This window comes from Symphodus melops (assembly GCF_947650265.1).
Source record: "Symphodus melops genome assembly, chromosome: 4".
In the NCBI taxonomy this organism is placed as follows: Eukaryota; Metazoa; Chordata; class Actinopteri; order Labriformes; family Labridae; genus Symphodus; species Symphodus melops.
In genome coordinates, this window is record NC_136694.1 from 28094366 (window position 1) to 28119465 (window position 25100).

Here is a 25100-nt window from a genome sequence, read left to right on the forward strand (position 1 = left end):
TAACTGCGTGTTAAACTTTAACCAGCAGTTCAGCAGATTAAAAAACAAACTGAAATGTCCCTGCTCTAAATACACTTTAGATTGGGGATACAGTTTCCCATAATTCCAACAGATTTATGTGGCTCCACATTAAGTTAGGCTCTTTAAACTGCAGTGAGCTCAAGTGTTTCAACAAAGCAATATATAATAAATATTAGTTCAATTTTGACACATTTCCATGGAAGTTAAAAACAAAATGTGATTCAATTTAGTTGTAATCATATGGAAATTAGACTTGATTTATTTTTTGTTCATAACAAGAAAAGATCAAGCCTTTTTCTTCCAGATTTTAATTACTTTAATGAGTTTTTCATGATCAGAGTCTAAAATGCATAAAGTGGGCACACAATAAAAGCCTAATGTGACAACAGCAAAGTCTTGCAGAAGGTTCACTGATTTGCAAAGCTGTAACTTCAACCCTTTCCCCTCCTGTCCCCCCTCCTTGGAGCCCAAGGCGTAACAAAGAGTGTGACATTACACACAGGACGACTGTATTTTTAATCCGTGTGGGAGAGCAATATTAAATGTCCCCTGCTGCACTTTGGCAGCCCTCTGGGGACTGGCATGAGGTGTGTGCAGTCAGCTGCCTGGCGGAGGGACCCCATCAGCCTACTATTGAAGAGTTTCTGCATTGCTGTCATTCCTGCAGGGGGGGTAGCTGATAGCACCAGTGGAAGGTAAGGCAGAGGCTCCGTGTGCTTTCTGCAGAATAGCCTGCTGCATTTAGCTACAGCAGGGTTTGTTAGACGTCTATTATGTTGCAGCTGAACACATCTTAAAGCGTTGTCACTGAAGCCCCAGCGAGTCCATACACATCCAACAAGGTAAGAGACAGAAAAACTTCTTAAACTTTGTTATTATTACGTGCATTGTTTGACCATAAAACACGCAAAATCTGTTTGTTTTGTGGCTTTTATCAATGCAGCGGTACTCAATGTTGGCATTATTTACTTAGTCTGTCTTTGCAGATGGCAGGAAGTATCTTCCCAAACTTGGACAACCTGTGTAACGTGGATTGTAGTGACATCCACCCCCTGGTGTGTCACCTGTGCAATGAGCAGTACCAGTCTCCGTGTTTGTTGGACTGCTACCACATCTTCTGCGCCCGCTGTCTGCGAGGCCGGACCAATGACAGCCGTCTCAGCTGCCCCCTCTGTGGGTAAGAGAGCACACTGTGATGTTAATCAGGACAAATGAAGACAGCGTACACGTTCACATTTCTCTCACCCAATGAAAGCAGTCTATTTTTTTGACTTCTGCAGTTTTGTTTTTTTAACCCCCAAAAGAACGATCCCTAAAACCATGCTAGTAAACGATGCAGGTTTGTAGACCGTGCAGGTTTTTACTGGATATCCCAACCAGAGTTTCACACCTGAAGTTAAAAATACCAACAACAACATCGAAGCCAAAGGTCGATGTCTGACTGTTTGGATGATGGGGCTTGTTTAGCAGGTGATCCGAAGCTCCTCCAGCGAGGTTGAGCTGTAGAATATCGTGTTGCTCCTTGTATCCCCATGCAGGGTCAAGTGTTTAGTGCAAAGAGTATTTTTTTTCCCCCCTCAGGCCGCAGTTTAGGGCAGCGTTATTCAAAGGGATTGGTTCCACTTGAGTCGATTAGACGCTCCATGAGACTTTTAGTTAAATCCTGTTGGTTTTTAGAGAGCATCAAGTCTTTCTGGGTTTTTTTTGGGGGGGGGGGGAGGGGGGGGGTTCTGGAGCTGCTCAGTGACTCATCCCTGGCCTGGTCTGAGCAGGGCAGGACTGAGTGTCTGCAGCAGCTGCAGGGTCATCCCCGTGCCTGAGTTCTTCTAAGACCAGTCACACTACAAACAAAGCATACTGGTATTTAGCAACGCTGCCAGCAGCTTAGGGCAATCAAAAACAGTCACATGATATCAATATTCATCCCCTATTAAGGTCCAGCACACGTGTTAACGGTCACCTTCAGGGTCTGCAGTGTTAACTTGCACAGAGATGCAGAGAAAACTAGCAATGCTGCTCAGTGATTTAAGCAGAGGTGGAGATGTATTTCGCCTTTGTTCATGCACTTTGAACGACGTGGCACCAAAAGCAAACAGTACTAAACTGAAGAGAACACCCTCAGCGCCTACAGCGGGAAAAAATGTTCAAAATCCCACTCCAACATTTGATTAACAGATTAACAGTCTCCGGAGCAGTTTCAGTGAAGTCAGAAAAAGCACTTGAAACTCCACTGGACATGATCCATCCGAGCCTTAGCAGAATCGGGGAAAACAGCTGCTTCAGACAAAGAAAGTGCAAACGGCACAGGTGGGCGGCCGTGCCTCAGAAGGTAGAGTTACTTGGAAGGTCGACGGTTCGATCACCAGCTCCTGCAGCCACATGTCCGATGTTTCCTCGGGCAAGACATTAAACCCCAAGCTGTTCCCGCTGCTTTGTCAATGGCGTATAAATGGTATTAGCTAACCCTGATGGTCTCTTTACACAGCAGCCTCTACCTTCAGTGTGTGAATGTGTAGGTGTGACCTGCAGCATAGAACCGCTTTGAGTAGTCAAAAGACTGGAGTGCTGTTTACCATTTGTATGAAGCTGATCTAGATTGACTTTATGTTTCAAGGTCACCCCTGCATGAGGTTTGCCTGCGAGCTCTCGGAAAACAGCGGAAACTCTAAACACTCTAAAGGGGAGGAAACCAGGCCCTCCAAGCTAATCTCTTTTAATATGAGCCTAGTGCACACGAGTCAGCAGTATAAGTCAACGTAATGCATGTTATTGATAGTACGACATACTGAGAAATGAGAGGGGAGAGGCCCGGCTAATGATACGTTTTCTAAGAAAACAACACAGTGTGCACGGAGCTGCTGAGCTCTGCGTTACGGAGGCTCGCTGCCTGGAAGCTGCTATTTCCATCAAGTCCGCTAACAGCTGCTCTCTGAAGTGCCGTGTAATCTAGGAATTCACTACTCTGCTATTAGTAGAACACAATGGAGGCTCGTCGCTATGAAAACCAGATACAAAACATGCACAGCAGCAGACACGAGCAGGGAGCATCTGTGACACTGCGACGGAGCTAATGAAGGGCACACCGCCTTATGTTCAACACTCAGATCTGACTGTGAGCTCTGCATCGATCATCTGATATCTTTATGTTCGAGCGGCTCCAAACCAATCGGCCCTACAGAGGGATTCTATGAAAGTAGACCTTTAATAGATTAGATGACATGGACGTCGTGCACAATTTCTCCTTCTGAACAAGTTGACGTCAGATCTGCAAATCCAGGACGAGTTCAACTTGAAAACCTCGACTGATCTGTTTTTTCTTATCCCTCCGTAATCTTCAGGCTTGAATTAATGTTCGTACTTAATAAGGAAATTGATGGTGTGAATGTTTCTGCAAAAAGCTTCCACGTGAGAGTGTAGCAGAAAATGAGTATGTGGTACACGGTGGGCGGCAGATCGAGCTGTGTGGACTTGGGGGTTTTGTTCTGGAGGGTCGCACGTTCAGAAGTGCAGACCAGGGTTGGAAAGTTGTGTGGAAGCTGGAGATGTGTCTGAACACTGCCGGGGTGCCCTTAAGCAAGGCACTGCACGCCCACCAGCTCAGGAGCGCTCGCTGTGCTCAGCCTGTGTGCTGTTTGTCTAAGTCTCATTTGCATAAAGCCTTTTTACTAACCTGTTTTTTTCTTTCAGTGTTTTAAAGTAAACGTGTTTCTTTAAGGCGTCCTCGCTGACCGCTGCGGCTTTGACGACGTCTACGTGACAACAAACGTCCCTCTGGTGCATAAATAAAGATTTTATTTTGTAGATGACTGGTATTTAAAGTTAACTCGCACTCTTTAATGTAAATATAACCACATTTACTTCATCGACCTCTTACATGATTATCTTATCGAGTGTTGAACACATTAGTGTTTATGATTTTAGTTATTTTTTTATGATTTAATGACTACGTGTGTGTTAAACATACCTGGCCAATAAAACTGATATATCGTTAAAGATTTGCATTTCAACCTTAAATAAAAAAAGAAAAAAAAAAAAAAAAAAAATCTGATCTACTGAAAGAAGAGAGCTGCGATATGATTGAGACTCTTTATTTAAGGTCATGCTTTATAGGCTACAGGTGCAAAAACGTGTCACCCAGCTCGTCCTGCTGTTTGAGAAATAATGATCACATTTCAAGGCGAAAAAGCGCCATCTTCTGGGAAGTCATGAGAATGCAGTAAAAAGAAGAGAGAGCTAAAAAGTTAAAAGAAATATCTTTTTTTTTTATAACAGCCTGTTTGGTACATAAATTATCTCTCCATATATATATATATATATATCTGTGTACAGTTACACAACTTAAATTCCCTCTCACCATTAAAATAAAGATGGAAAAACCCATTTACTAAATGTTGAACTTAGAATGTATGAAAATACTTTGACATATGTAACAGTGAAGACATCAGTGACTCTTTGTAGTCCATACAGCTGGTGTTTGTAGTTTATTTGTCTTCCTGGTATCCCTCAGTTTTCATATCGTTCAGACCGAGGTCTTCGTTCTGCTCGAACGTGCGGGTGTACTTCTCCACGCTCATCTCAGGATCCGGGTCGGGCGCGTACACGTTCTGCAGGTAGCTGTTCCCGGCCGGGTCGTCCAGAACGAAGCGGACGTTCATTTCTCCGGCGATGATCTTATCGAGCTTCTCCCCGAACTCTCTCAGCTTGTGCATGCGCTCTGTGTTGCAGCTGTCCCCGCTGACAAAGGGGTTTTTGGAGCAGGTCAAGTCTTTGATGTCCTTTATGAGCCCCTCTAAGGTGGTGAACTTCCCGCCCAGCGCCGCCATCCCCAGCTCCAGCTCCAGCTCCGGGATGAGGATGGAGCACGTCTCCGATTTGAGGACGTCTCGCGTCATGTCCGAGGGGTCCGTGATGTTCAGGGTGATTCTGGTGCCCAGCTCCTCCGTGGCTCCTCCCGACTTCACCTCGTTGGTGCGGTGGCCGCAGCTGTCGCAGTTCGTCGCCATGATGATGACCTCCTTGAAGTGCGGGATCTGGACCAGCTTCATGTTGGTCGAGGCCGGCGCGTTGCACTCGGGGCAGTTCGTGTCGAACATCAGAACCTCGTTCCTCATGGAGTCCAGGTCGTTTCCAGCCGGCTCCTCGTCCAAGTCGTCGTCGGCTCGGATCCCCAGCAGCGCGTCCTGCTGCGGCGTCCTCTTGAAGCGGGTCAAGGTGAGCGCCTCGTCTTTCTGCGGCGCCACAGGATTCTCCACGAAGCTGTTCCCGGAAGGATCCTCGACCACCAGCGTGAACTCATCCTCCACATCTTTCAACTTCTTCAACCTCTGGATGAACGCGTCGATTTTATTGGCCACCTCAGGGTCGGTCGCTCTCCTGATTGGCTGCTCCTGCTCCAATCCTGCGACGGCTCGGTCCAAAAGCCCCTCGATGGTGGAGAGAGCCCCTTTCTGGGTGAAAGGGGGGATCTCGAAGTCCAGCTCGGGGATCCTCGTCGTGGCACTGTCAGATTTCACCACCTCCCGGTTCAGGTCCAGTTTGGACCGGACTTTGAGTGTGTAAGACACGCCCTGGTCCTGGATCCGTCCCGCAGACTGAATCTCGGTGTCGGACCAGTTGCAGTGAGCGCAGTTGAACGAGCTGACGATGATTTCTTTAAAAAACGGGATTTTAGTGAGCAGTAATCGTGTCGTACCGTTCAGGTGACAGTTCATACACATGCTCTCGATCTCTGTGGGCTCCCAGTCTGCGTCCTCGGCGCCCAGGTCCTTGAACACGCTCCGTCCTCGGACGCTTTCCTCGGAGATGACAGACATGTTTAAAGTCTACAAATGTTTCTAAACGCTGTCGTAGCTCACGCTGATGTGTAATGTGCTGGAAGTTTCTCGAAAACACGTTCAGGACAGGCTGGCATGGAAGCACTTCCCGACTATCTTCTTTTTCTACTTCTACTGTGGAGTGGAGGAGTCAGTGACGTCACTGCTGCCCCCGCCCGGTTGTCTCCGGTACTGCATGGGCGATTACAGGCGGAAACTGTAATTTTATTATATTTATTTTAGATATTTAGATATTTTTTAATCCCGATTTTTAAACTATTTATAATATTATGGTCTGCACATGAAGTCTCATCACTTCCCTCTTCTTTCTGCAGAGATGATGTTACGTTTGGAATAATTTCGAACAACAACAACAATGACTTTTTGAACCCTCTTTGTCGAGCAAAATTATTTATAACCTACACAAAAAAAAGTTACCCTCCAGTTGTGTCTCTCTTTTTTTGAATGAATTTAAACTGTATCTCAAATCCATAAAATCAGTCGAAAGATACATGCCCTTGTATATCTGGTGTATTATTTATGTTTATTTATTTACTCAGCTGGCCAGCGAGGTCTTTCCATAGACTGGAGGCAGAAGGCAACGTGGCTTTGAAATAACTTTACTTATAAAGTCTATAATGTTGTCTTTTACTATTGTTGTCTTGAACTTTGCTTAACTTAACTGTAAATCAGGCTTTCTCTTTTAAAAAGTGTGTATGCTTTTTTGTTTCTCAACTTGGTTGTCTCGTGATATTTTTGTGATATTTATTTCTGTGAGGCTGCTGCAGTCAGTTTGAACTTTGACCCTCCTCACATACAGACATTAAGGTCTATGAAAACATATTCAGATTAATCAGATTTGTTTTTTAGGAGTATTTGAGTGATTCCTCACACGCCCCGACTCAAATAAAAAACACAGGTTGATATTTCCAAATCTGACAGATCAAGTGATTCCTATCCTGTTTTTTCTCTCATGAGTCTTTCTCTGCCACAGGTACATGTCCATAGTAAAAGGAAACGGCGCTCTCCCACCTGAAGACCGCCTGCTCAGGTTCCTGGTCGACAACAACACGGACGCTGAGGAGACTGTGCAGTGTGCAAACTGCGACCGGGAAAGTAACAAAAAGGTGTGAGGGCTTGTAACTCCAGCAACATTTACTGAAATAGTTCATATCTTTATGTAAAGACAAAAGGAATAGATGCACATTATATTATGTGACCATGTCTCATATATTCAGTAAATCCACCTTCTTTTTTTTATACCTGCATTATTGTTTGAATACTTTGGTTACTTGTTCGTTGAACTTTGAAAACACTACTTAAATAGAAACAGCTTGTTGCAGACAAACTGATGACTTTGGACTGAAGGCAAAAGTTAACATGTGACTCTTCTTCTTCTTTAATTGTTTTTTCTTAAATCAAACATTTTCAGGGGAAATAATTGCTGTTCCGTCTTGGATCTCAATCGTTCAATGTAATATGTGATTGTACCAGCAGGGGGAGCCAAATTACCTTACAGATGACATCAAGACGTGTTTTTTTTTTGTCGTCTGAGAGTTACATTTTTTGTAGCTTTAAACAACTTCAAACATCATCCTTCTGCGTTGTCTTTGCTCGTACAGGACGCAGGAGTGATGTACTTCTGCAACACCTGCACCCAGCCTCTGTGCAGCACCTGCAGGGAGCTGACCCACAAAGCCAGAATGTTCTCTCACCATGAGATCGTATCTTTGGCCAAACGCACCAAAGCCAAACACAGGAACTGCTGTGAGTGTTACCCTGTAACCATTCCAGGTGTGTTCCTCCGCTTTACGACACCTGTTTAAATGCTGCTCATGGGAACGTGTTGTGTCTCCACAGCTCTCCATGACGAGCCCTACATCCTGTTCTCCAAAGAGAAGAAGTCCATGCTCTGCATCAAGTGCTTCAGAGACACACAAGTGTGAGTGAACACTGATCACATGATCATCAGATAATCCCCTCTCTTCACCTCTGCATCATGAACTTGCTTGTGATTGTTTTTTCAACGCAGGGAGAGTCGGACTCACTGCATCGACATTGAGACGGCGTACGTGCAGGGCTGTGAGATGCTGGACCAGGCCGTGCTGGTGAGAGAGTCCAGAATCTTCATCTGCACACGTTTAGCATCATGAATAATTCAGGCACTCTGATGCTGAGTGGTTTGTGTAGCTCATCAGATCACAGTTTAATGCACGATGAGGACTATTTGTTTGTGAACCTGATATAAACTTCAGATAAAAAAACAACAACACGCACACACACAAGAGTTGAAAACAGATTTGTTTGATATTCTTTGAAATGAGCCTTACCAATGTTGTACATATTTTTTTTTCAAGACAAAGAAACTCACTTTGTCTCAGCTCTGAGGTCTTATAAAATCTTGATAACTTTTCAAAAGTTATTTACAGGTTAAATATGAGGATACATGCATAAAAATAAATCTAATCTAAAGTACAAACCAAGCAATCTGATTGGACAAGAGGCGTCTTATATGAGCGACGATCAATGCAATAAACATTTACAGCTGAATGTTTTTTTTTTTCTTTTTTAAACATAAATCAACGTTTAACCTCAGAATCACACGGCAGACTCGTTTCACTGTTCTTCATGATGAAGTTCATTTCTAGTAACATGAAAGTAAATGTTCGTACTGCAAAGTCGTTGCTCTGTGGTAACCATGGATACAGACGGAGGAGCATGAGTGTCAGGAGAACGGAATGTTTGGGTTGCCTGGCAACAAAGCAGGAACTCTCGTTGGGTTGGTGAAGTTATCAAAGATCGTTATAACCGCTGTGTAAACACATCACACTCGAGGGTTCAGACTTCGTCCTGAGTTTCAGCACCGCTGTGATTCGGTCTTATACTGCGGGCACGAGACGAGGCCACCGAAGTGCTGATATTCAGTACAACGTCACTCCCTCCCTACAATGATAGTCAAACTAGTGTGAACGGATCAAGACGACACAGTAAGAAGAAACTGACAAACATGGTCACACAGGTCACAAACAACAACATGATCTATCTCTGATGCCTTTTCAACAATAACGTCTTCAAATAAGGTCCAAACTGCTCTATGAGCTCGTAGTATAACGCCATCTCGTCATGATTGATATAAACTCTGCACATTTAGCTGAATACAGAAACAGAGAACTGAAAAGATTCATGATTATCTTTAGATTTCTATCCAAGCATATTTGTGACAGAGCAGCAGCATGTATGACACTTTATTGACAGACAACCTCCTCCTCCTCCTCCTCCTCCTCCTCCTCCTCCATCTGTAGGTGGTGAAGGAGCTGCAGACTTCAGCTCGAGAGGCGATCGTTCTGCTGAGAGCGATGATTGGAGAAGTGTGTCTGAACGTGGAGGAAGAGGAGAGTGCAATCTGCTCTCTGTTCAACAGCCTGCAGGTTGTATAAGGATCCCAATGTGGGTTTTTTTTCCCCCTCTCATAAACACTCAGTGAGAAGAGAGACTCCTGCACGTTAACCCCAAAACACAAATGAGCAATTTAAGGAAGATAAAACAAAATGAACTGCCCCAACTATGTCCATCTAAATGTCACATCCCCTCGTGTTACATGCGTTTATTTATTGCATGCCGCTCCGACACTTCCTGTTTGTTTCAGCACCAAAGACACTTGTGGATATTTAAACCTGTAGTTAGTGTTACAATAATCATGTTATTTAAGTAAGTTCAAGTTACACAGTGAGTGGATAATAAGTAGGATGTCATACATTAATGAAAACATAAATAAGTACAGACATTTTAATGCATATTTGAAAAACAAAAAAAGATAAACTGAAATATCCACCATTAGTAAATAAGAGTGGGTTTAGCTCAGTCTTTGGGACTTGAGTCGGGAACTGGTCGCCAGTTCAAGTCCCAGTCTGGGGAGCTGGTCTGTCAGCTGTGCCAGTTTACTGCCTGACTACTGACGAGATGCCCTTGAGCAAGGCATCCCCATCTCTCCAATAGTTGATTTCCACAGGATCCTGTTTGTGCATGTAGGAGTATTTCAGTGTGTGTGTGTGTGTGTGTGTGTGTGTGTGTGTGTGTGTGTGTGTGTGTGTGTGTGTGTGTGTGTGTGTGTGTGTGTGTGTGTGTGTAGCATGTTCTTGAATTTGAATTTCCCCTCACGGGATTATTAAAGCATCTTCTTCAAATGACCAATCGCTGACCTCCGTGTGCTGCACTTGTAGAACCACCAGATGTCTCTGTTTTCTTAATTTTGAGCTCGTAGATTTCCCCCCGAATAATGAACCTTCAGAATAGAGCCGACGACACGTTGTTGATTGTACACCTCTTTACTCTTCACAATGTTGGAAATTCATCAGGTATCAGAGAGCTCCAGGCCTTTATCACAAGAGGCTGTGTTGTCTCTGTTCTCTCCTGACAGGAGAAACTCGCAGAGAGGAAGAAGATCCTGCTCAAAGCAGCTCAGAGGTAAACTAAGGCACATATCAAGATTTACACCTCATTGTTGTCACTAAGCCTGAGTCACAGTATAAACCTGATTGAATGTTATTATGCCGCTGTCACTGCGGGTCGTTTGACAGTTTCCCCGTCATGCTGTGGTGAAAAGCAGAACCATCAATCCTGTGGAATAATCTCCCCTTCCCACCGACCACATTTTAGAGTAGAACAAAAAACAAAACACTTTATTGTGTACTTTTTGGATGCAAAAGGCAGAATTGTGTCTCTTTACCTGCATGCATGTGCACCGTGTATCCTGAATGCCACTTTAAACCACACACACAAGCAGCACACTTACACGTTTAAACAGCATTCAAAAGCAACAAAACCAAAACTGGCACAGCAGGGGTGCATTTAAGGAGCACTTATTGGTAAATGTTGGAGGGTCCGTTCATTATAATACAAAGTGCCATGTCGAGGATGATGTTGCAAGGTGACTATGATGAATAGATGTTATGGTAAACTGGTGATTTTTACTTTAAAGGTCACAAAGTCTCCTTCTCTTCAATCCGTTTTAAATAAGTCTCAGAGTTCCCCGAAATGTGTGTGAAGTGTGTTGTTGTAAATCCACTCTGATCCTGTATTTGATCATGTCTATAAACCCCTCTATTTCAGCCCTGCTCAGAACAGGCTGTTTCTGTGTCTGTAGCTTTAAATATGTAAATGAGCTGTGTCTGACCACGCCCCCTCTCTGGAAGGGCTCGGGCTTTCTGGCTCCATGTCCTATTGTTTACGGTGAGAAGGCAGACTCACAGGGCAGAACAAACATCTAGCTTGTGGGAGTGTCACCCACCTGGGGGAGGGGCTACTGCCCTTTGTGATGTCATGAAGGGAAAATCTCCAAACTTTATGTTTGAGCACATATTTTCTGAAAAGTGGAGCAGGCAGTGGAGCAGACTTTTTTCTCATCACTGGGAGGGTTTGTAGACAGCGGGATATTATTATGGTTCAGAAAACACGGTAAAATGATTTTTAAAGTTCAGTGCTGAATTAAAACTACTTCAGTAGGACTACAGTGTGAGCGGTGTGTCTGAATCCAACTATAGAGAAAAATATAAAGTTTGTCACTTAAAAAAATTATCATGTCCAGCTGCTGTTGAAAACATTTATTTATGTTTTAAAAAACCAGCACACTTTTAGAAATCAACAAGTTGTGAATTTTACAGCTCAGATTCAAGAGTCCTCAGAGAGCAGGCACGGCCGCCCTGCTGGAGGACCAGAGCCTCCGTACATGGGGCGCATGCACCAGCCACTAGGCCACCCCATATATTGTTGATTTGATACAAGATATTATATGTGTTTTAATAAATAAATTTTCCTAAGTGACATTTCGCTGAACTTTAGTCAGATACTTTTGTCTTTATATATAGTAATAAATGGTTCTCTGGTTGGTCGGCCATTTTTTTTCCCTTTAGAGCAGACTTGTTGCAACTTGCTTTTTCAAAGACATAGTGATGTGAAGATGTTAAAAATCCAGAAATCATAAAAAAAAACAGGATGATAATGATATTCATTAATTTAGAATCAAGTCACCACAATAATTACAAAGTCTTCCTGCATCCCCTCAGCAATCATTAAAGTTTGATTTATTGTCATCTAAGGTTTGAAACTAATTAGGCTCTAAGATCAATTTGGCACCAGATTAATGAATAATGACTCAAAATGTGTGAATTTATGGTTGTTGAATATAAAAAAGACAAAACGTGGTTCTGCATCTCCGTTCTGTCTGATCATGTTCACACCCCTCTACAAACAGGACGACTTCCAAATGTACAAATCTGAGTGGGAAACAGTTCCGTCATTGTGTGTGTGTGTGTGTGTGTGTGTGTGTGTGTGTGTGTGTGTGTGATTGAATGGGAAACATTTGTGCGTCGGAGAGTGAGTGAGTGTATCGTTTTGCACTCTGCGGGGATCTTTAATGAGATTTTTCATGCCCACTGTCCCCCATCTCTCTCTCTCTCTCATTGCCTGGAAGTCGTCCAGGCTATGTTCCCGGAAGGGTGTTAAAGTCTATTTATGTCGGTCTTTGTGTGTCCGCCCCGCGCGCGCGTGTGTGTGTGTGTTTGTTGCACAGGGAGAAGACAGATAGGTTAGCCTCTGGAAATATGGACTATGTTGTTTGTGGTTGCACCTCCTGAGCTGAAATCCTCTGAGTATTTCAGCAGGCGAGGATGTGAAGGTGTAGTGTTACATGCTCATGCATCTCTGTGTGTTCCTATATATGTGTGTGTGTGTGTGTGTGTGTGTTCCTATGTGTGTGTGTGTTTGCAGTCAACATGAGGAGAAGGAGAAAGCACTGAAGGAGCAGCTCTCTCACCTCACTGCCCTCCTGCCGACCCTGCAGGTAAAGAACAACAATCTTTAAATCTTTTAACCAATCAGAGCTCAGATCCTTCACCGAACAGAGTGTTGCTTTTCAAATCCAGATAAGTGAGCATCAAGGAAGTTTATTCAGTCATGTTACAAGATTCCTTTTAAAAACAAACCTGTTAAATTTCCAATCAACACCTTTAACACCTCTTTTACTAGTCTGCACGACAGCTCCGACTCCTGTTCTGATTATTTATATTAACAAGTGCAGCTGGCTGGCAGAGATGGACTGCAAGATCAAATCATTGATTTGTAATTTTATTTTGTATAAAACAGCTCAAAATGCAAACTTTTTATCCTTCCTAATGAAAGCGATGACGTTCTGAGCGGTTGCAGGATGAGTGTGATCTCAGAGTCTCGGCCTCCCTGCGGCCTGTTTGAAATGGATACTTTTAATCTCTGATGTTTTCAGGTCCACCTCGTCACCTGTTCGGCGTTTCTGAGCTCGGCCAACAAGTTTGAGTTCCTGGACATGGGCTACGTGAGTGCAGCCACTTACACTCTGGACTATGTTTGAGTTAATGAATGTAGAGTTACAGTGATGCAGTGTGCAAGGTGAGTACTTAAACGCCAGAAATGTGATGAAATATGAGTATATAAGATGACGATGAAGGAGTGATTGTTTAAATCTGACACCACTCTCTCTATGTACGTACATCTTAAAGTTTAGTCTCAGGAGTTAAAAGTATGAGTGGAATTGAACTGCTGTCTGAATGGAGGCAGAGGCTGTCCGTGTGGCGTGAGCGAGGTGAAACGGGGTCACTGATTCACAGACGGCTCTTTCTGCTTACGCAGCAACTCATGGAGCGTCTGAAGAGGATCGTGAAGCTCCCCCATCGACTGAGACCGGTGCAGAGCAGCAAAGTGAGTCCACAGCAGCACCTCCTGCAGAGCTGCAAAAGGTCACACTCAGAAAGGAAATCCGCCGCAGCACAGATTGTTTCATTTGTTCCCCGTGCACTTTCCCCAGTTGTGTTTTTTTTTTATCTCAGGCCCCAAAAGCCCAAAACCAATTTTCCTCCATAAGACAGTCGGGCTCCTGCAGTTGTTGAAGCTTTATTCATTCATCAGGGACAACACACAGGCGCTTATACATCAGTGTTGGCGAGTTAATGTTAGAGGTAAGAGGAAATGAGATTTAAGAGAGAGGCGATTGCAAAGTATGGACGCAGCAACTGCTCGGGGCCCCCAGACCAGTGAGGGGGGTTCCTGAGGGCCAAAATGTACTAATTTTGCAGCAGTAGGAAACCCCCCCCTAAGGGACCCCCATCTGACAGAACTCGCTCTTGTTGCCCTGCTAAGCTTTGAATTATTGCTGTGAAAAACAAAGTTTGTCAATGAAAGTGAGAAAACAGGATAAAACTCCTGCCTTTAATTTTCTGTTCTTCCCTTTGAAGTAATGCACCCCTCTCTGTTTGTCTTCAGATCAACACCGACTACCGGAGTGAGTTTGCCCGCTGTCTGGAGCCGTTGCTGCTGCTCGGCCAGCGCTGCCCTCCGTCTGTTTCCGGATCTACAGGTGCTGCGACGAGGTGAGGTCATTAACCTGCTGCCAAATATCCCTCACATGTCATCGCCGAGCCCGATCATTACCACGACGCGCTCTGTATCCTTCCAAGAAAGCAGAAAGTCAGGGGGGGGGAAGGAGAAAATGTCACACTTGTGAAGCATCCAAAGTCGAAATCCCCCGAAAGGTTTGCGAGTGCAGATGGGAGACGGCGATGACTGCAAGCGAGAGGCGCCATGCTGAGTCCCACTATGGCAGTTATTCTGTCTGCCTGCGAGCTATGCACTCTGATGTGTTTATGTAACTCACCTTGCTGCACGCAGGCATCGACCCACATTTAGAAAGCTCTGGTTCTGTCGTGGTCGGGGCAGGAAACAACAGATAACCTGATGACGTGTGTGTGTGTGTGTGTGTGTGTGAGCGAGTGTGTGTGTGAATGAGATGTTGGGTTGTCACGGTCACTGATCTCTAGATAGATAGATAGATAGATAGATAGATAGATAGATAGATAGATAGATAGATAGATAGATAGATAGATAGATAGATAGATAGATAGATACTTTATTGATCCCGAGGGAAATTCAATGAAGATCGGTCCAGTTCAAAGAGCAGAATCAGCTGCAGCGACTCGGTCATGAAATACAGATTTACCTGGGCTTCGGTTTGCTCTTACTCCTGCCTTCTCGCCCTGCGTTGATGCAACATCAGACCTTGCTTCAAACACGTCTCTAAACCTCTTTAAAGTATTAAAAAGCAAACGTTATGACCTGCTCTGATACGACTGCGACATAAAACAGAAATCCTGCACACACAGTGAATTCATTCATTGTAGCGTGTGCTGAATGTTTGCAGGATAAATTCCTGTACTGTACCTTACTCCATCCTGTCATGTATTGCGTGGTATCGTACCGTATTGCATCGTATCGAATATCGTACTGTTTGATTTCGCACTGTAACGTATCGTAAAACACGTCGTACGAAAACAGCAGCAGAACATTTGACAACCTCCGTGGCGTCGAATTAAGACGCGGTCACGCTGGAAAAAACGATCAACTCGTCAAAGCTGAATTTTTCCTGTCTGGATTCCTTCATGATTGACACACAATCAACACCTTTTATTTGACAACCCAGCGCTCGAACAAAGAGCTTTGTCCTTTCCTTCCCCACGTTCCTTTTATCCCAACTGTTCGCAGGTCTTTAAGCCCGCCCGCTCATGCCAAACATACTCACGACTCTCTCGTCCAACTTGCCTAGCGCCCTGCCAGCGCGAGACGCAGAGTGGGCAGAGGGATTGGTGGCCGCCCCGTCTGGCAGGCTGGCACTATTTTTATCATGATTTCACAGAACTCCGCAGGATTCATCTGGAAGTTGGCATGCAGGAGCGGACGGGGGGCCGCTTTGTTCCAGGCCGGGCCCCGCTGATGTCACAGCTTTCGTTACGGGGTGAAGTCTTTTAGTTGGCGTCAGTGATGGGAGGACGGAGGCTGGGTGTGCACAGAGAGAGGGAGACGTGTTTGAAGCAGGTCTGATGTTGCATCAACGCAGGGCGAGAAGGCAGGAGTAAGAGCAAACCGAAGCCCAGGTAAATCTGTGTTTCATGACCGAGTCGCTGCAGCTGATTCTGCTCTTTGAACTGGACCGATCTTCAGTCGCTTTTGGGCTTTTTGAAGTTTTGGTTTTGTACAGTGATTTTAGTTAACACTAAAACTCTGATCTTACAAAGTGTATTGACTAAATTCTAGTTCAACATATTTAATTCACACTGACTATAATCTATCTTCCAGATATTTCAAGAAAAAATGAGGCCTGAATTTCTTGTAATGAGGGGGGGGGGAAAACAGTTCAAAAAGGTTTTTTTTTAGTTTCTTGAATTTTCGGGTATTACATCGAAAACGAGAGGATTACACTTGGTAAGATTTGAGTTTTTTTTGCAGTGAAGTTGGGATCAGAAATAGAGCTGCACTCTGACTTTGAATGAATTCTGTTGACGCCATCGTGACACCTGAAGATGACCTCTGGAAACAAGCTTTTTTTTTTTTTTTTTTTTTTTTTTTGAATGGACGGTTCGGTTTAGGGTTCGACTGTATCGTGATTAAGAATACCGCGCTCGTTGTTAAGGCCGCTACGTGTCGTGTGACTGCGTCTCATTTTGAACTCCTTCCATCCACTCGTAAACCTCCTACGCTGGGTGGAAACCGTGCAGGGGATTGGTTCACGTCCAGCCTGTTCAAAACAAACTCTCTCTCCGAGCAGAGGGAAAGTTTGCTCTCCTGCATCTGCTGCTAGCTCTGCTGCTCTGCTTGCAAAGCCTTTTAATTGGTTGTTGTGGGATCCCACCTGAATGCTCAGTGGACACAACATTCGCATGTCAAAGTGAAGGGGATGTGCACACATATATGGGTTATTGTTGAACGGCCTCGGGGCAGTGAAGTTGCTCCAGGCATGAAGCCAGGACTCGGGTCCTCGTGGAACCCAGATAAATGTGTGTTTATCTTTGTTGTAATGTGCACACGTACCTCGGCACTGCAGAGATTTACATTCAACACGAGATATATTTAGATGTACGCAACCTTTATTGAATCAGTTTGTCCAGACGTCTCTCTAAAAATGATGAATCCAAACAAACAGGTGAATTACATTTACATGGACACACCAGGGACAGAATATTTGGTGTTCGACCGGACAGTAAAACAAACAGGAAGACAAACAGAGACTTAAATGTGTCTTTGAGGGTTTAGATTTTCCTCTTTGAAATAATTGATGAGTCAGCATTCAGCAGAAACCCAGACAGCTTTAAGGTGTGGACATAAAAAAAACAACTTTAATGCGTTTTGACATTCATAATTCAAGACTCACAGTGAAAGGGGGGAAAACAAAGGATTTTTAACTGCCTGAAATTAAGACTTTTCCTTGTTTTTTTTAAGCTCTTGGTGTCGGCGTTGTCACTGCTGGATTAGCTCGAATAAATGGAGGTGGCAACTCTGGGCCACGAGGTTGGTTATGTAACTTATCAGTAGGGCGTTATGAGGATGAGGGGGTTTGTTTAACCTTTGATTAGAGCTCCAGAGTTTCGTGTTTCCTTCACATCGTGACAGCAGAGCAGATTACACGTCATGCTTAGTGAAGTAATTACACGTGGTGTGCATGCACTTTCACAACAACAACAACAAGTTGTGCTGGCTGCTTAAAAGAAACCAAACACACAGGTGTATCATGCTGCTGTCCAGTCCAAACAGAAGTGACTGCAGGTGAAGTGGAGGCTGCTGTTGATCTTTTATCCCCCCCCCCCCCCCCCCCCCCCAGGTACCAGTCCCCTCTCTCCATCTTGTGCCGCTCCCCGTCCCTCAGTGAGATGCCTCTGGGCTCGGTTATCGGGCGCCGGCCCACCTGTCACCGAAACATCTGCACCAAAGTCCTGCTGGCTGAGGGGAGGGAGACACCTTTCACCGAGCACTGTCGCAACTATGAGAACACCTACCGGGTGAGCGCTGTGTGTGACCGCCCGCCGTCCTGTTTGAGACTTTTTCCGAGAACAAGGATTTAAACAGGACTAAAGAGACTCCATAGACAAGGATCTACTTCAGACTAAATGCTAACAGAAGCATGTTGACAACGTCGGGCTTTTAACTGCTGCATGTTTGATCTGATTTGTTTATTTATTCCGAACATGAAACATAAGACAAAGGTGAACATAAAAAAAATATAATAATAATTAATAACAGAACAAAAAACAGATAGAAAATAAATAATAATTACAAACAGTGGAAATTATAATAAGAAAATAAAATTATAAAATTTTCAGAATAACATATTATAAGTAACATATCTGCAAATGAGTGGGGAAAAAGTAACTCATCTCCCCTCTATTCAGCCATCATGTAATATAAATCCTCAGGTTATGTAAAGCAGTGTGAGCATATCTTATATGAGTTATACCATTGGTTCATGGTAATAACAGAGATGTGTTACAGTGTATAGTGTGGTTATTTGTCTATTTTTTTAAAAATTCAAATTAAAAGTTGAATAACAAAAAAAAAAAAAGTTAAAGGGACATCAACGCTTGGTTTGTGGATCATGGTTGAAGCCTCACGCTGGGCATTTTTGGCCGACGGCATCTTGGATTTTTGAAGTCAGAGGTATCCACGACAGCACATCGCACAATGACTGAAATAATAAAAGTGATAACATAGAAAGGAAGAGTGAAGTGGAAAGAGGAAAGGGAGGAAGAGGAGGAGGAGGAGGGGGGGAGTTGTCTCTCACTCGTCTTGTACTGTTCTGCATGACCTGTTTTAAAAAAGAAAAAAAGAAGTACTCTCATGTGCAGCAGAGGATGTCAAGCATTAGATAAATGCTACGTTATCAGCAAATGCGAGGTGAGCTCGACGCAAAGGTAGAAGAAGCTGCAGTCAAAGTTGTGCCATGAGGAGTCTCTGATCCTCTCTGATGAACACATGAAAGGCAGCAGCAGGACCTCCTGTCGAGTGCTTTCCACACTCCGAGACATCTCACCTGGCAGCTATACTCTGCACACCTCCTTACTATCCTGTCCTATGCACGATGTGTGTGTGTGTGTGTGTGTGTGTGTGCGCAGACTTTCCAGACGGAGATTCAGAACCTGAAGGATCAAGTCCAGGAGCTGCACCGAGACCTGACCAAGCACCACTCCATCATCAACACGGATAAAATGGGAGAGATCCTGGAGAGGTCTCTGCACATCGACAGCCAAATATCTGCGCAGCACTCCACAGTGGAAACTATGAGAGTCATGTTTGAAGAGGTGCGTCAAATAACGGCTCGACCTTCAGTGTGTACCTGACTCGGCTCGCCACAGAAAAAAACATTTCTACATTTGCTCACAGTCAGGACCTCCTGCTGCATACTAACCACATGGTTTTCAGAAAGTAAACAAAGGGAGAAGAAAATGAGAAGTGTCTCATGAGCCGGATCACTGCAGACGTTCTGTCATATTTTATTTCCTCGCAGGTCTGGGATGAGACTTTCCAGAGGGTCACTAATGAGCAGGAGATCTACGAAGGTTTGTCATCTGATTAGACAGCACAATTACTTTTTTTTTTTTTTTTTTTTTTTGAAATGTATTTCTCTGTGTTTTTCAGCCCAGCTTCACGACCTGATGCAGCTGAAACAGGAGAACTCTTACCTGACCACCATCACCAGACAGATCAGCCCCTACATCCTGTCCATCGCCAAGGTCAAAGAGAGACTCGAGCCCAGGTGCTGTCTTTACCTTACAGCCTGTCCTAACACAAAAAAAACTTCACCCTATTGTTTACTATGAAAGTGTCCTAACAGCCTGCGAGCGACACGCTGTGATGCACTGCCGCCGGGGTCGTTTTGACCCTCATGGCCCCGTTTCTATTTCTCTCCCGGTCGCTCATGGAGCCGAGACGAGGAACAAGAAGTAGGGGGCTCTACAGTGGAACTGGAACACACTTTTTACTCGCCAGAATGGAGATAATGGTGCATGAATAATATCCTCATCCGTGAGTGAAATGTTGAGCTTGTTTTTTCAACAAGCTGTTTGTTGATGAGTTTTGTGATTTGAGTTAAAAGCTCGTCCATACGATGCACCACACATCACTTTGCCTACCTACAAAAACACTACATGTCATATCGTTTGTGAGGGTAAACAGAAACCGGATGCATGCCTGCGAGTTTGTGTGATGGGACTCGATATCCAATGCTTTTGTGCTGTTAGGACACGGTGTCATATTTGTCTTTTTAAGAAGGAAATGGAAGCTCATGTTTCCTCTAAAGCAGCTCTGATATGGGCGCCGGTGGAGTCGTGGTTAGTGCGTGCCCTTCATCTATGGAAATTAATGCAACAGTGCTCTAACAAGGACGTGGACTACATGTAACCTGCAGCTTAAGTGGCGTTAGGCGTCAAAGTATTACACATCGTGAACTATTTCTATATTGTCACCAAATCCCACAAAGGCCTAAAAACCAACAGTGAGTATTTTGTTCTCTGTGTAGCTTCTTCCTTCCTGCCTCAGAGCTTCATTGTTGCGGGAAAACAAACTGTCACGGGGTCCCTTTGTCGCCCCGGCTGACGTGTTCCTTCATTACCTGCGAACATGGACAATGCAGTTTATCTTTGGCTGAATCCCTCATGCACGGCTCGGCTGCAGTAAACACTCAGCGGAGCCGCAAGTCTGTAATAATCCGCCGCTGAAAGTCGACCCAAACAAATGCAAATATTTACTGCTGTGTGCATAGTGATTGTTTAAATCTGCATTCAGCAGCTGTTTCAGGAAAGCCTCTTTGTAATAAATCTGTGTACGTTCACGCCGCTGTAAAAATATAAAGTGCAACATTTAGGAAATGTCTTAAAATGACTTTCTATGGAGTCACTTACTTGCTTTACCAAAGTCGTTTTGATGAATGTTCAATCCAGAGTGTGTTTGCATGAACCTAAGTCTACTGGTTACCAGCCTGTTTTTTTATTTTTTTAAGTCATCATCTTATCCTGATTTCAGAAGCCCTTATCTAAACTTTGAGAAAGCAGATGTTGCTCTAACTGGAGACCTCAGAAAAAATTGGGATTCTGAGACATGTATACACCTCACCCCTTAGTCAAACTTAATAAAATGTTTATGTGCATTTTCCAGGTTTCAGGAGGTGAAGGATCACCGTGACGACCGCACACAGACGATGCTGAAAATCTATGAAGACAGCACCAAGGCAGAAGACAGCCCAGACAGGTTCTGGCTTTTTTTAAATTTATTTATTTATTGGTATACATGGACAGTCTGATTATAAGCGTTTGATGCCTTTTTTTTTTTTGCTCAAGCATTTGAATTATTGACTGCCGTCTGAATATTCAGAGAATTTCTTAAACACGGCTTACTCGAATCTTTCCTCCATGAATGAAAACAGTCTTCTTGACTTTGATGTACTTTTCAGGATTTAAGACGTTTTGAAGGTTTTTACTAAAATGTCTCGATTCTGAAGTGTTCAGTGACAGGTTGTATGTACTGTACGTGATGCTCCCTCTAGAGGATCTCTCAAGTAACACGTGTTGTGCGTGCTACACCTTCTGCTACACCGCAGAAGGTGTCGTATATCCTCCACATTACCGAATACGTGTTCACGTGACGCCCCGTGTTTGTTTTGTTTTCGACAGAGACGACCCCCCGAGTGTGACAGAGCAGGACAGAGACAAGAACAACCGTCCGCTGACGCTTGAGTCGGGGGACGGCTCCGTCAAGACGAGTCGCCCGTGCAGACTGAGGGTCTCCACGGAGACAAGCGGGCACAACGAGACGCCTTCATAAAACACTGTTTTCACAACATTTCTGTTCGCCTCGCCGAGCGGCTGCGTGTGTGACTCGATTCAACCGTAGTGAGCCCACGAGCGATTGTTTCCTCCGCTGGTGAAAAGAAACCAGAGTATGAACTATTCTCTCGGCAGTGTGGAGCTGTCTTCATGGATGGACACTAACTGGACGTAGAGACACCGCGCTGTCAGAGCCGGACAGAGAGAACCAAATAAACATCACAAAGAATTTGCTCTGTTTGCACTCAGGAGATCTGGACAGCTTGATAAGAAAAAAAGAGCAGCAGTATCATATTATCTAAAAGTTGATGTTGTAGTATGTGTGAAATAGCTTTTTCTCCCAGTCTCCATTCTTTCATGTTTCCGAGCTGGAGGTTGATGATGGATGACTGCCCGTCTCCGATCGCCTCCCCAAGAAGACTGTTGAAGCGTTGTGACAGCACAGATGGAGCACAGCAAATGTAATGATGTGTGTGTCAGTTTAGTTGTCAGCGTAGGGTCACATGTTGAGAGCATCTCACGCACCACTCTCCTCTAAAAATGAGGATGTCTTTTTTTTTTTTTTTCTCCCTGGATGTCTCTGCCAGTAGGATTTATTTTTTCTCCCTTGCAGTTTTACATCCACATGCAAGAGTGTGAATATAACTGGCCTTGGCATGACCTCGATATCCTGCTCGAGTCCACTCATCCTCAATATCCCAACAAAGCAAGACGATGTGTAGAAAGAAAATATGAATGCAACACTTTTGTTCTCGCTGCTTCTTTCATGAGCTGAAATAAACCATCTGAGGTTGTTCTTGATTCATTAAAGGGAGAATGTGCGACTTTTTGATGCAGTCGACGCTGCTGTTTGAGGACGCGTCCGCCGTGCTGAGGCCGACGCTCTCCTCCACTCGCGTTCACGTGGAGGAGTTTGAAGCAAATGGCGGACAAAATTCTCCTTTCGCTCGAGCTGCAGTTGCCTGTAGCCTGCGTTGCTGTGTTAGCCGGCTAATGTTAGCACACGTTGGTTAGCACATAGCTTCACATAAAATGAGCATAATCTAAAAACTCTTACATGAGGTCATCTTCAAAAAAAGAATGTTGAACTTTCTTTCCATCAAAATCTTTTTTAGACCTCCCGTGAACCCGCCTCACGCCCCCGGGGGTTGGGGGGGCAGGGAGGGGGAGGTCGCCGCGACCTTCTCGTGAACCCGCATCTCTCAATATGACGATTTTTGCGTCACGTAAAGAAAACTTTCAGGTAAAAAGAAAAAAATTCTTTTTTTTCTCGTCTCAGGGCAAAACGAGAGCTGGATTCATTTGAACCTAAATACAACTAAAACTGCCCAGAAGTAATATTTTGACACTATTTAAATCTCAGCCTCACTCATGAATTACTTGTTAAAATCAAAAAAACTGTTTAAATCTTATATATTAAGTTCGATAGGCGACATAAAAAAGCACAAGTGTCCTCTCTCGTCCTTCTTGGCTTCATCGCACGTCAGCCTCAGCAGAGTGATTGAAAGCGTTTGGCCTTGCAGGGAAATCCAGCAGGTTTCTTCTACATCCTGTCTCTTCCTTTTCCATCTGTATACTTAACTTATTTAATCGTTGTGTTTAAACTCGCCTTAGATGATAAGTCGGACAGCAGAGGTAACATATAAGGTATCTAGAAATCAGCTTCAAAGGCCGTAGGGTCTAAAGGAGCTGCCATACATCAACGGAAAAATCTTCATTTGAAATGATCTCAGGAAATAAATGGAGTCTCCTCAAGGACAAAAAAAACCCATCTATTTGAGATTTGAGTGCATTGGAGCAATTCAAGGTGAAACAAACAGACCTGCTACAATCAAGGCGACACACACACACACACACACACACACACACACACACGGCCCACATTTCCAGCACAGGCACGGACGATAATAAGGAGCTCTGAAGGAGAAGGTTATTTACATTACACAGCTAAAGTGGGTTGGTTCAAAGACGGCGTTTTTCAGGAAATATCGGGGTCACGTCGGCCTTTAGGAACAGTCGAGCTCTGCTGAGGTGACAGAAGGTGCACGTTCATTAAAAATACATTTGTGACAGCACGGTAACAAATGGCTGCGCCTCTGCTCTGGTTCATGTTCTGCCTCCCCGCGGTCATTCATCATCCGCACGCATCGAGCCACCGGGTCCACGTTCTCCGTTCATTATTCTCGCTTTCTCCCAGTCTTTGATGGAAAAACACGCCGAAGGTTATTTTACTTCAAGAAGAAAAGTTATTTTTAACGGCACGTTTGGAGATAAAGTTCATGGAGACGATTTCTAATATTTCAAACAGTTAAGCCGTTGCTCCTTTTGGCTTAGTTAACAGCAGGTGACGGACCTCGCTTTTCAACTCCTTTCAAGCTTTTCGCACAAGTGAGAAAAAAAAAACCCCCATTAGAGATAGAAGACAAAGATAAAGAAGAGATAAAATAAAAGTTTAATGAACTCCAGAGGAAAAAAACTAGGTCACAGAAGACATAAAAGTGTGACAGTAGGAATAATACAATTAGAGCAAATAGAGCGCTGAAGATAAAACCCACAAACGGCTTCATAATGAGAGCGGGAATACAGTCATGAGTCTTAATTATGCTGCACATAAAAACTGCAGTTGTCACGTGTACAAAAGAACTGCAATTGGCTCCAAAGATTATGCTGACTTTAGAAAGTTACAGGTTCATATATTTGCATGGATTATAATGTTTGGTCTATGGATCGTGGCTTTTAAGTAAAACTGAAGCATGATCACGGATGAGGATCGGCGGGGTTGATATGCTGGATTTTCTTCCACTTTTTGGTTCTTGGTCTTTTTCGGTGTCAAACCTGAATCTGCTCAGATTCACTAAAGTCGGACTTTCCGTACCAATCAGTCGAGCTTTTTCTTCTCCTCAACAGCCAACAGGAAGCGCTGCCTTCAGTGTTTACTTCCTTTCATTTCATTTACCAAAAAAAAAAAAAATATATATATATATATATATATATACAACCAGCGCCACCTTTGCCTAATGTCCAGGGATTAGTTGCCCCGTCTCTGCTGACTGCTGTGGACCGGACTGTAATTGGAATCAATTCTGAGGCTGTTATCGTCGGTGACAGATGCGCGAGGCTGCCATGAGAAAAGGTCAAGGGTTCAGGGAGCTCTCCGAGGGGACTCGAGATGCTTCAGGCATAAAAATGTCATTCCTGAATCAATTTTACATATGAACACTGGATGAACCTCGGAGGGTCTTCTTAGCATGACATGTTTCCTGTCGTGTGCTCTCACCTGTGTCAGGCAGGTGAGGGTCTAATGAGATGTTTAGGATAGGGAGAAAAATTCATTTGCTGAGATTTCATCCTGAATTGAGGTGATTTCGTCTATGCACCTTAAACTTGATTATATATGTGTGTGTGTGTGTGTGTGTAAGTCAGAACGTGTCAATGATCTTTATCGCTCACTGACCCCGTGCTGTATAATTAACCTACGAGTCATCGCTGAGGGTGTGATTTGACCCCTGCAGCACCGAGGGTCATATTTTTACACTCATCCTGGTTGACCTGCATGTAGAAGTGTGACGAGGAGATAACATGCTGTCTGCATTTTCTT

General features: G+C 44.1%; 2 protein-coding genes across 3 annotated transcripts; one reads left to right on the forward strand and one right to left on the reverse strand.

Annotated features, from left to right (window-relative positions):
• Nucleotides 1-679: 679 nt before the first annotated feature.
• Nucleotides 680-22287, forward strand: rnf207a (ring finger protein 207a). Of its 2 annotated transcripts, none has more exons than XM_079341973.1 (18): nucleotides 680-863; nucleotides 995-1198; nucleotides 6829-6961; nucleotides 7457-7601; nucleotides 7695-7776; nucleotides 7867-7942; nucleotides 9137-9262; nucleotides 10252-10298; nucleotides 12600-12672; nucleotides 13111-13179; nucleotides 13494-13562; nucleotides 14124-14230; nucleotides 17509-17686; nucleotides 18797-18982; nucleotides 19189-19240; nucleotides 19320-19437; nucleotides 20835-20927; nucleotides 21350-22287. In XM_079341973.1, exons 2-18 carry the CDS (start codon nucleotides 1008-1010, stop codon nucleotides 21498-21500), a joined length of 1896 nt encoding a protein of 631 aa, XP_079198099.1. In that variant the 5' UTR covers nucleotides 680-863; nucleotides 995-1007; the 3' UTR covers nucleotides 21501-22287. The 2 variants fall into 2 exon arrangements, with proteins under 2 accessions (XP_079198099.1, XP_079198098.1); XM_079341972.1 differs by having other exon boundaries at nucleotides 1008-1198.
• On the reverse strand, nucleotides 4094-5944 carry zpr1 (ZPR1 zinc finger). Its single transcript, XM_079341978.1, has one exon. It carries the CDS (start codon nucleotides 5832-5834, stop codon nucleotides 4503-4505), a length of 1332 nt encoding a protein of 443 aa, XP_079198104.1. The 5' UTR covers nucleotides 5835-5944; the 3' UTR covers nucleotides 4094-4502.
• Nucleotides 22288-25100: the final 2813 nt, after the last annotated feature.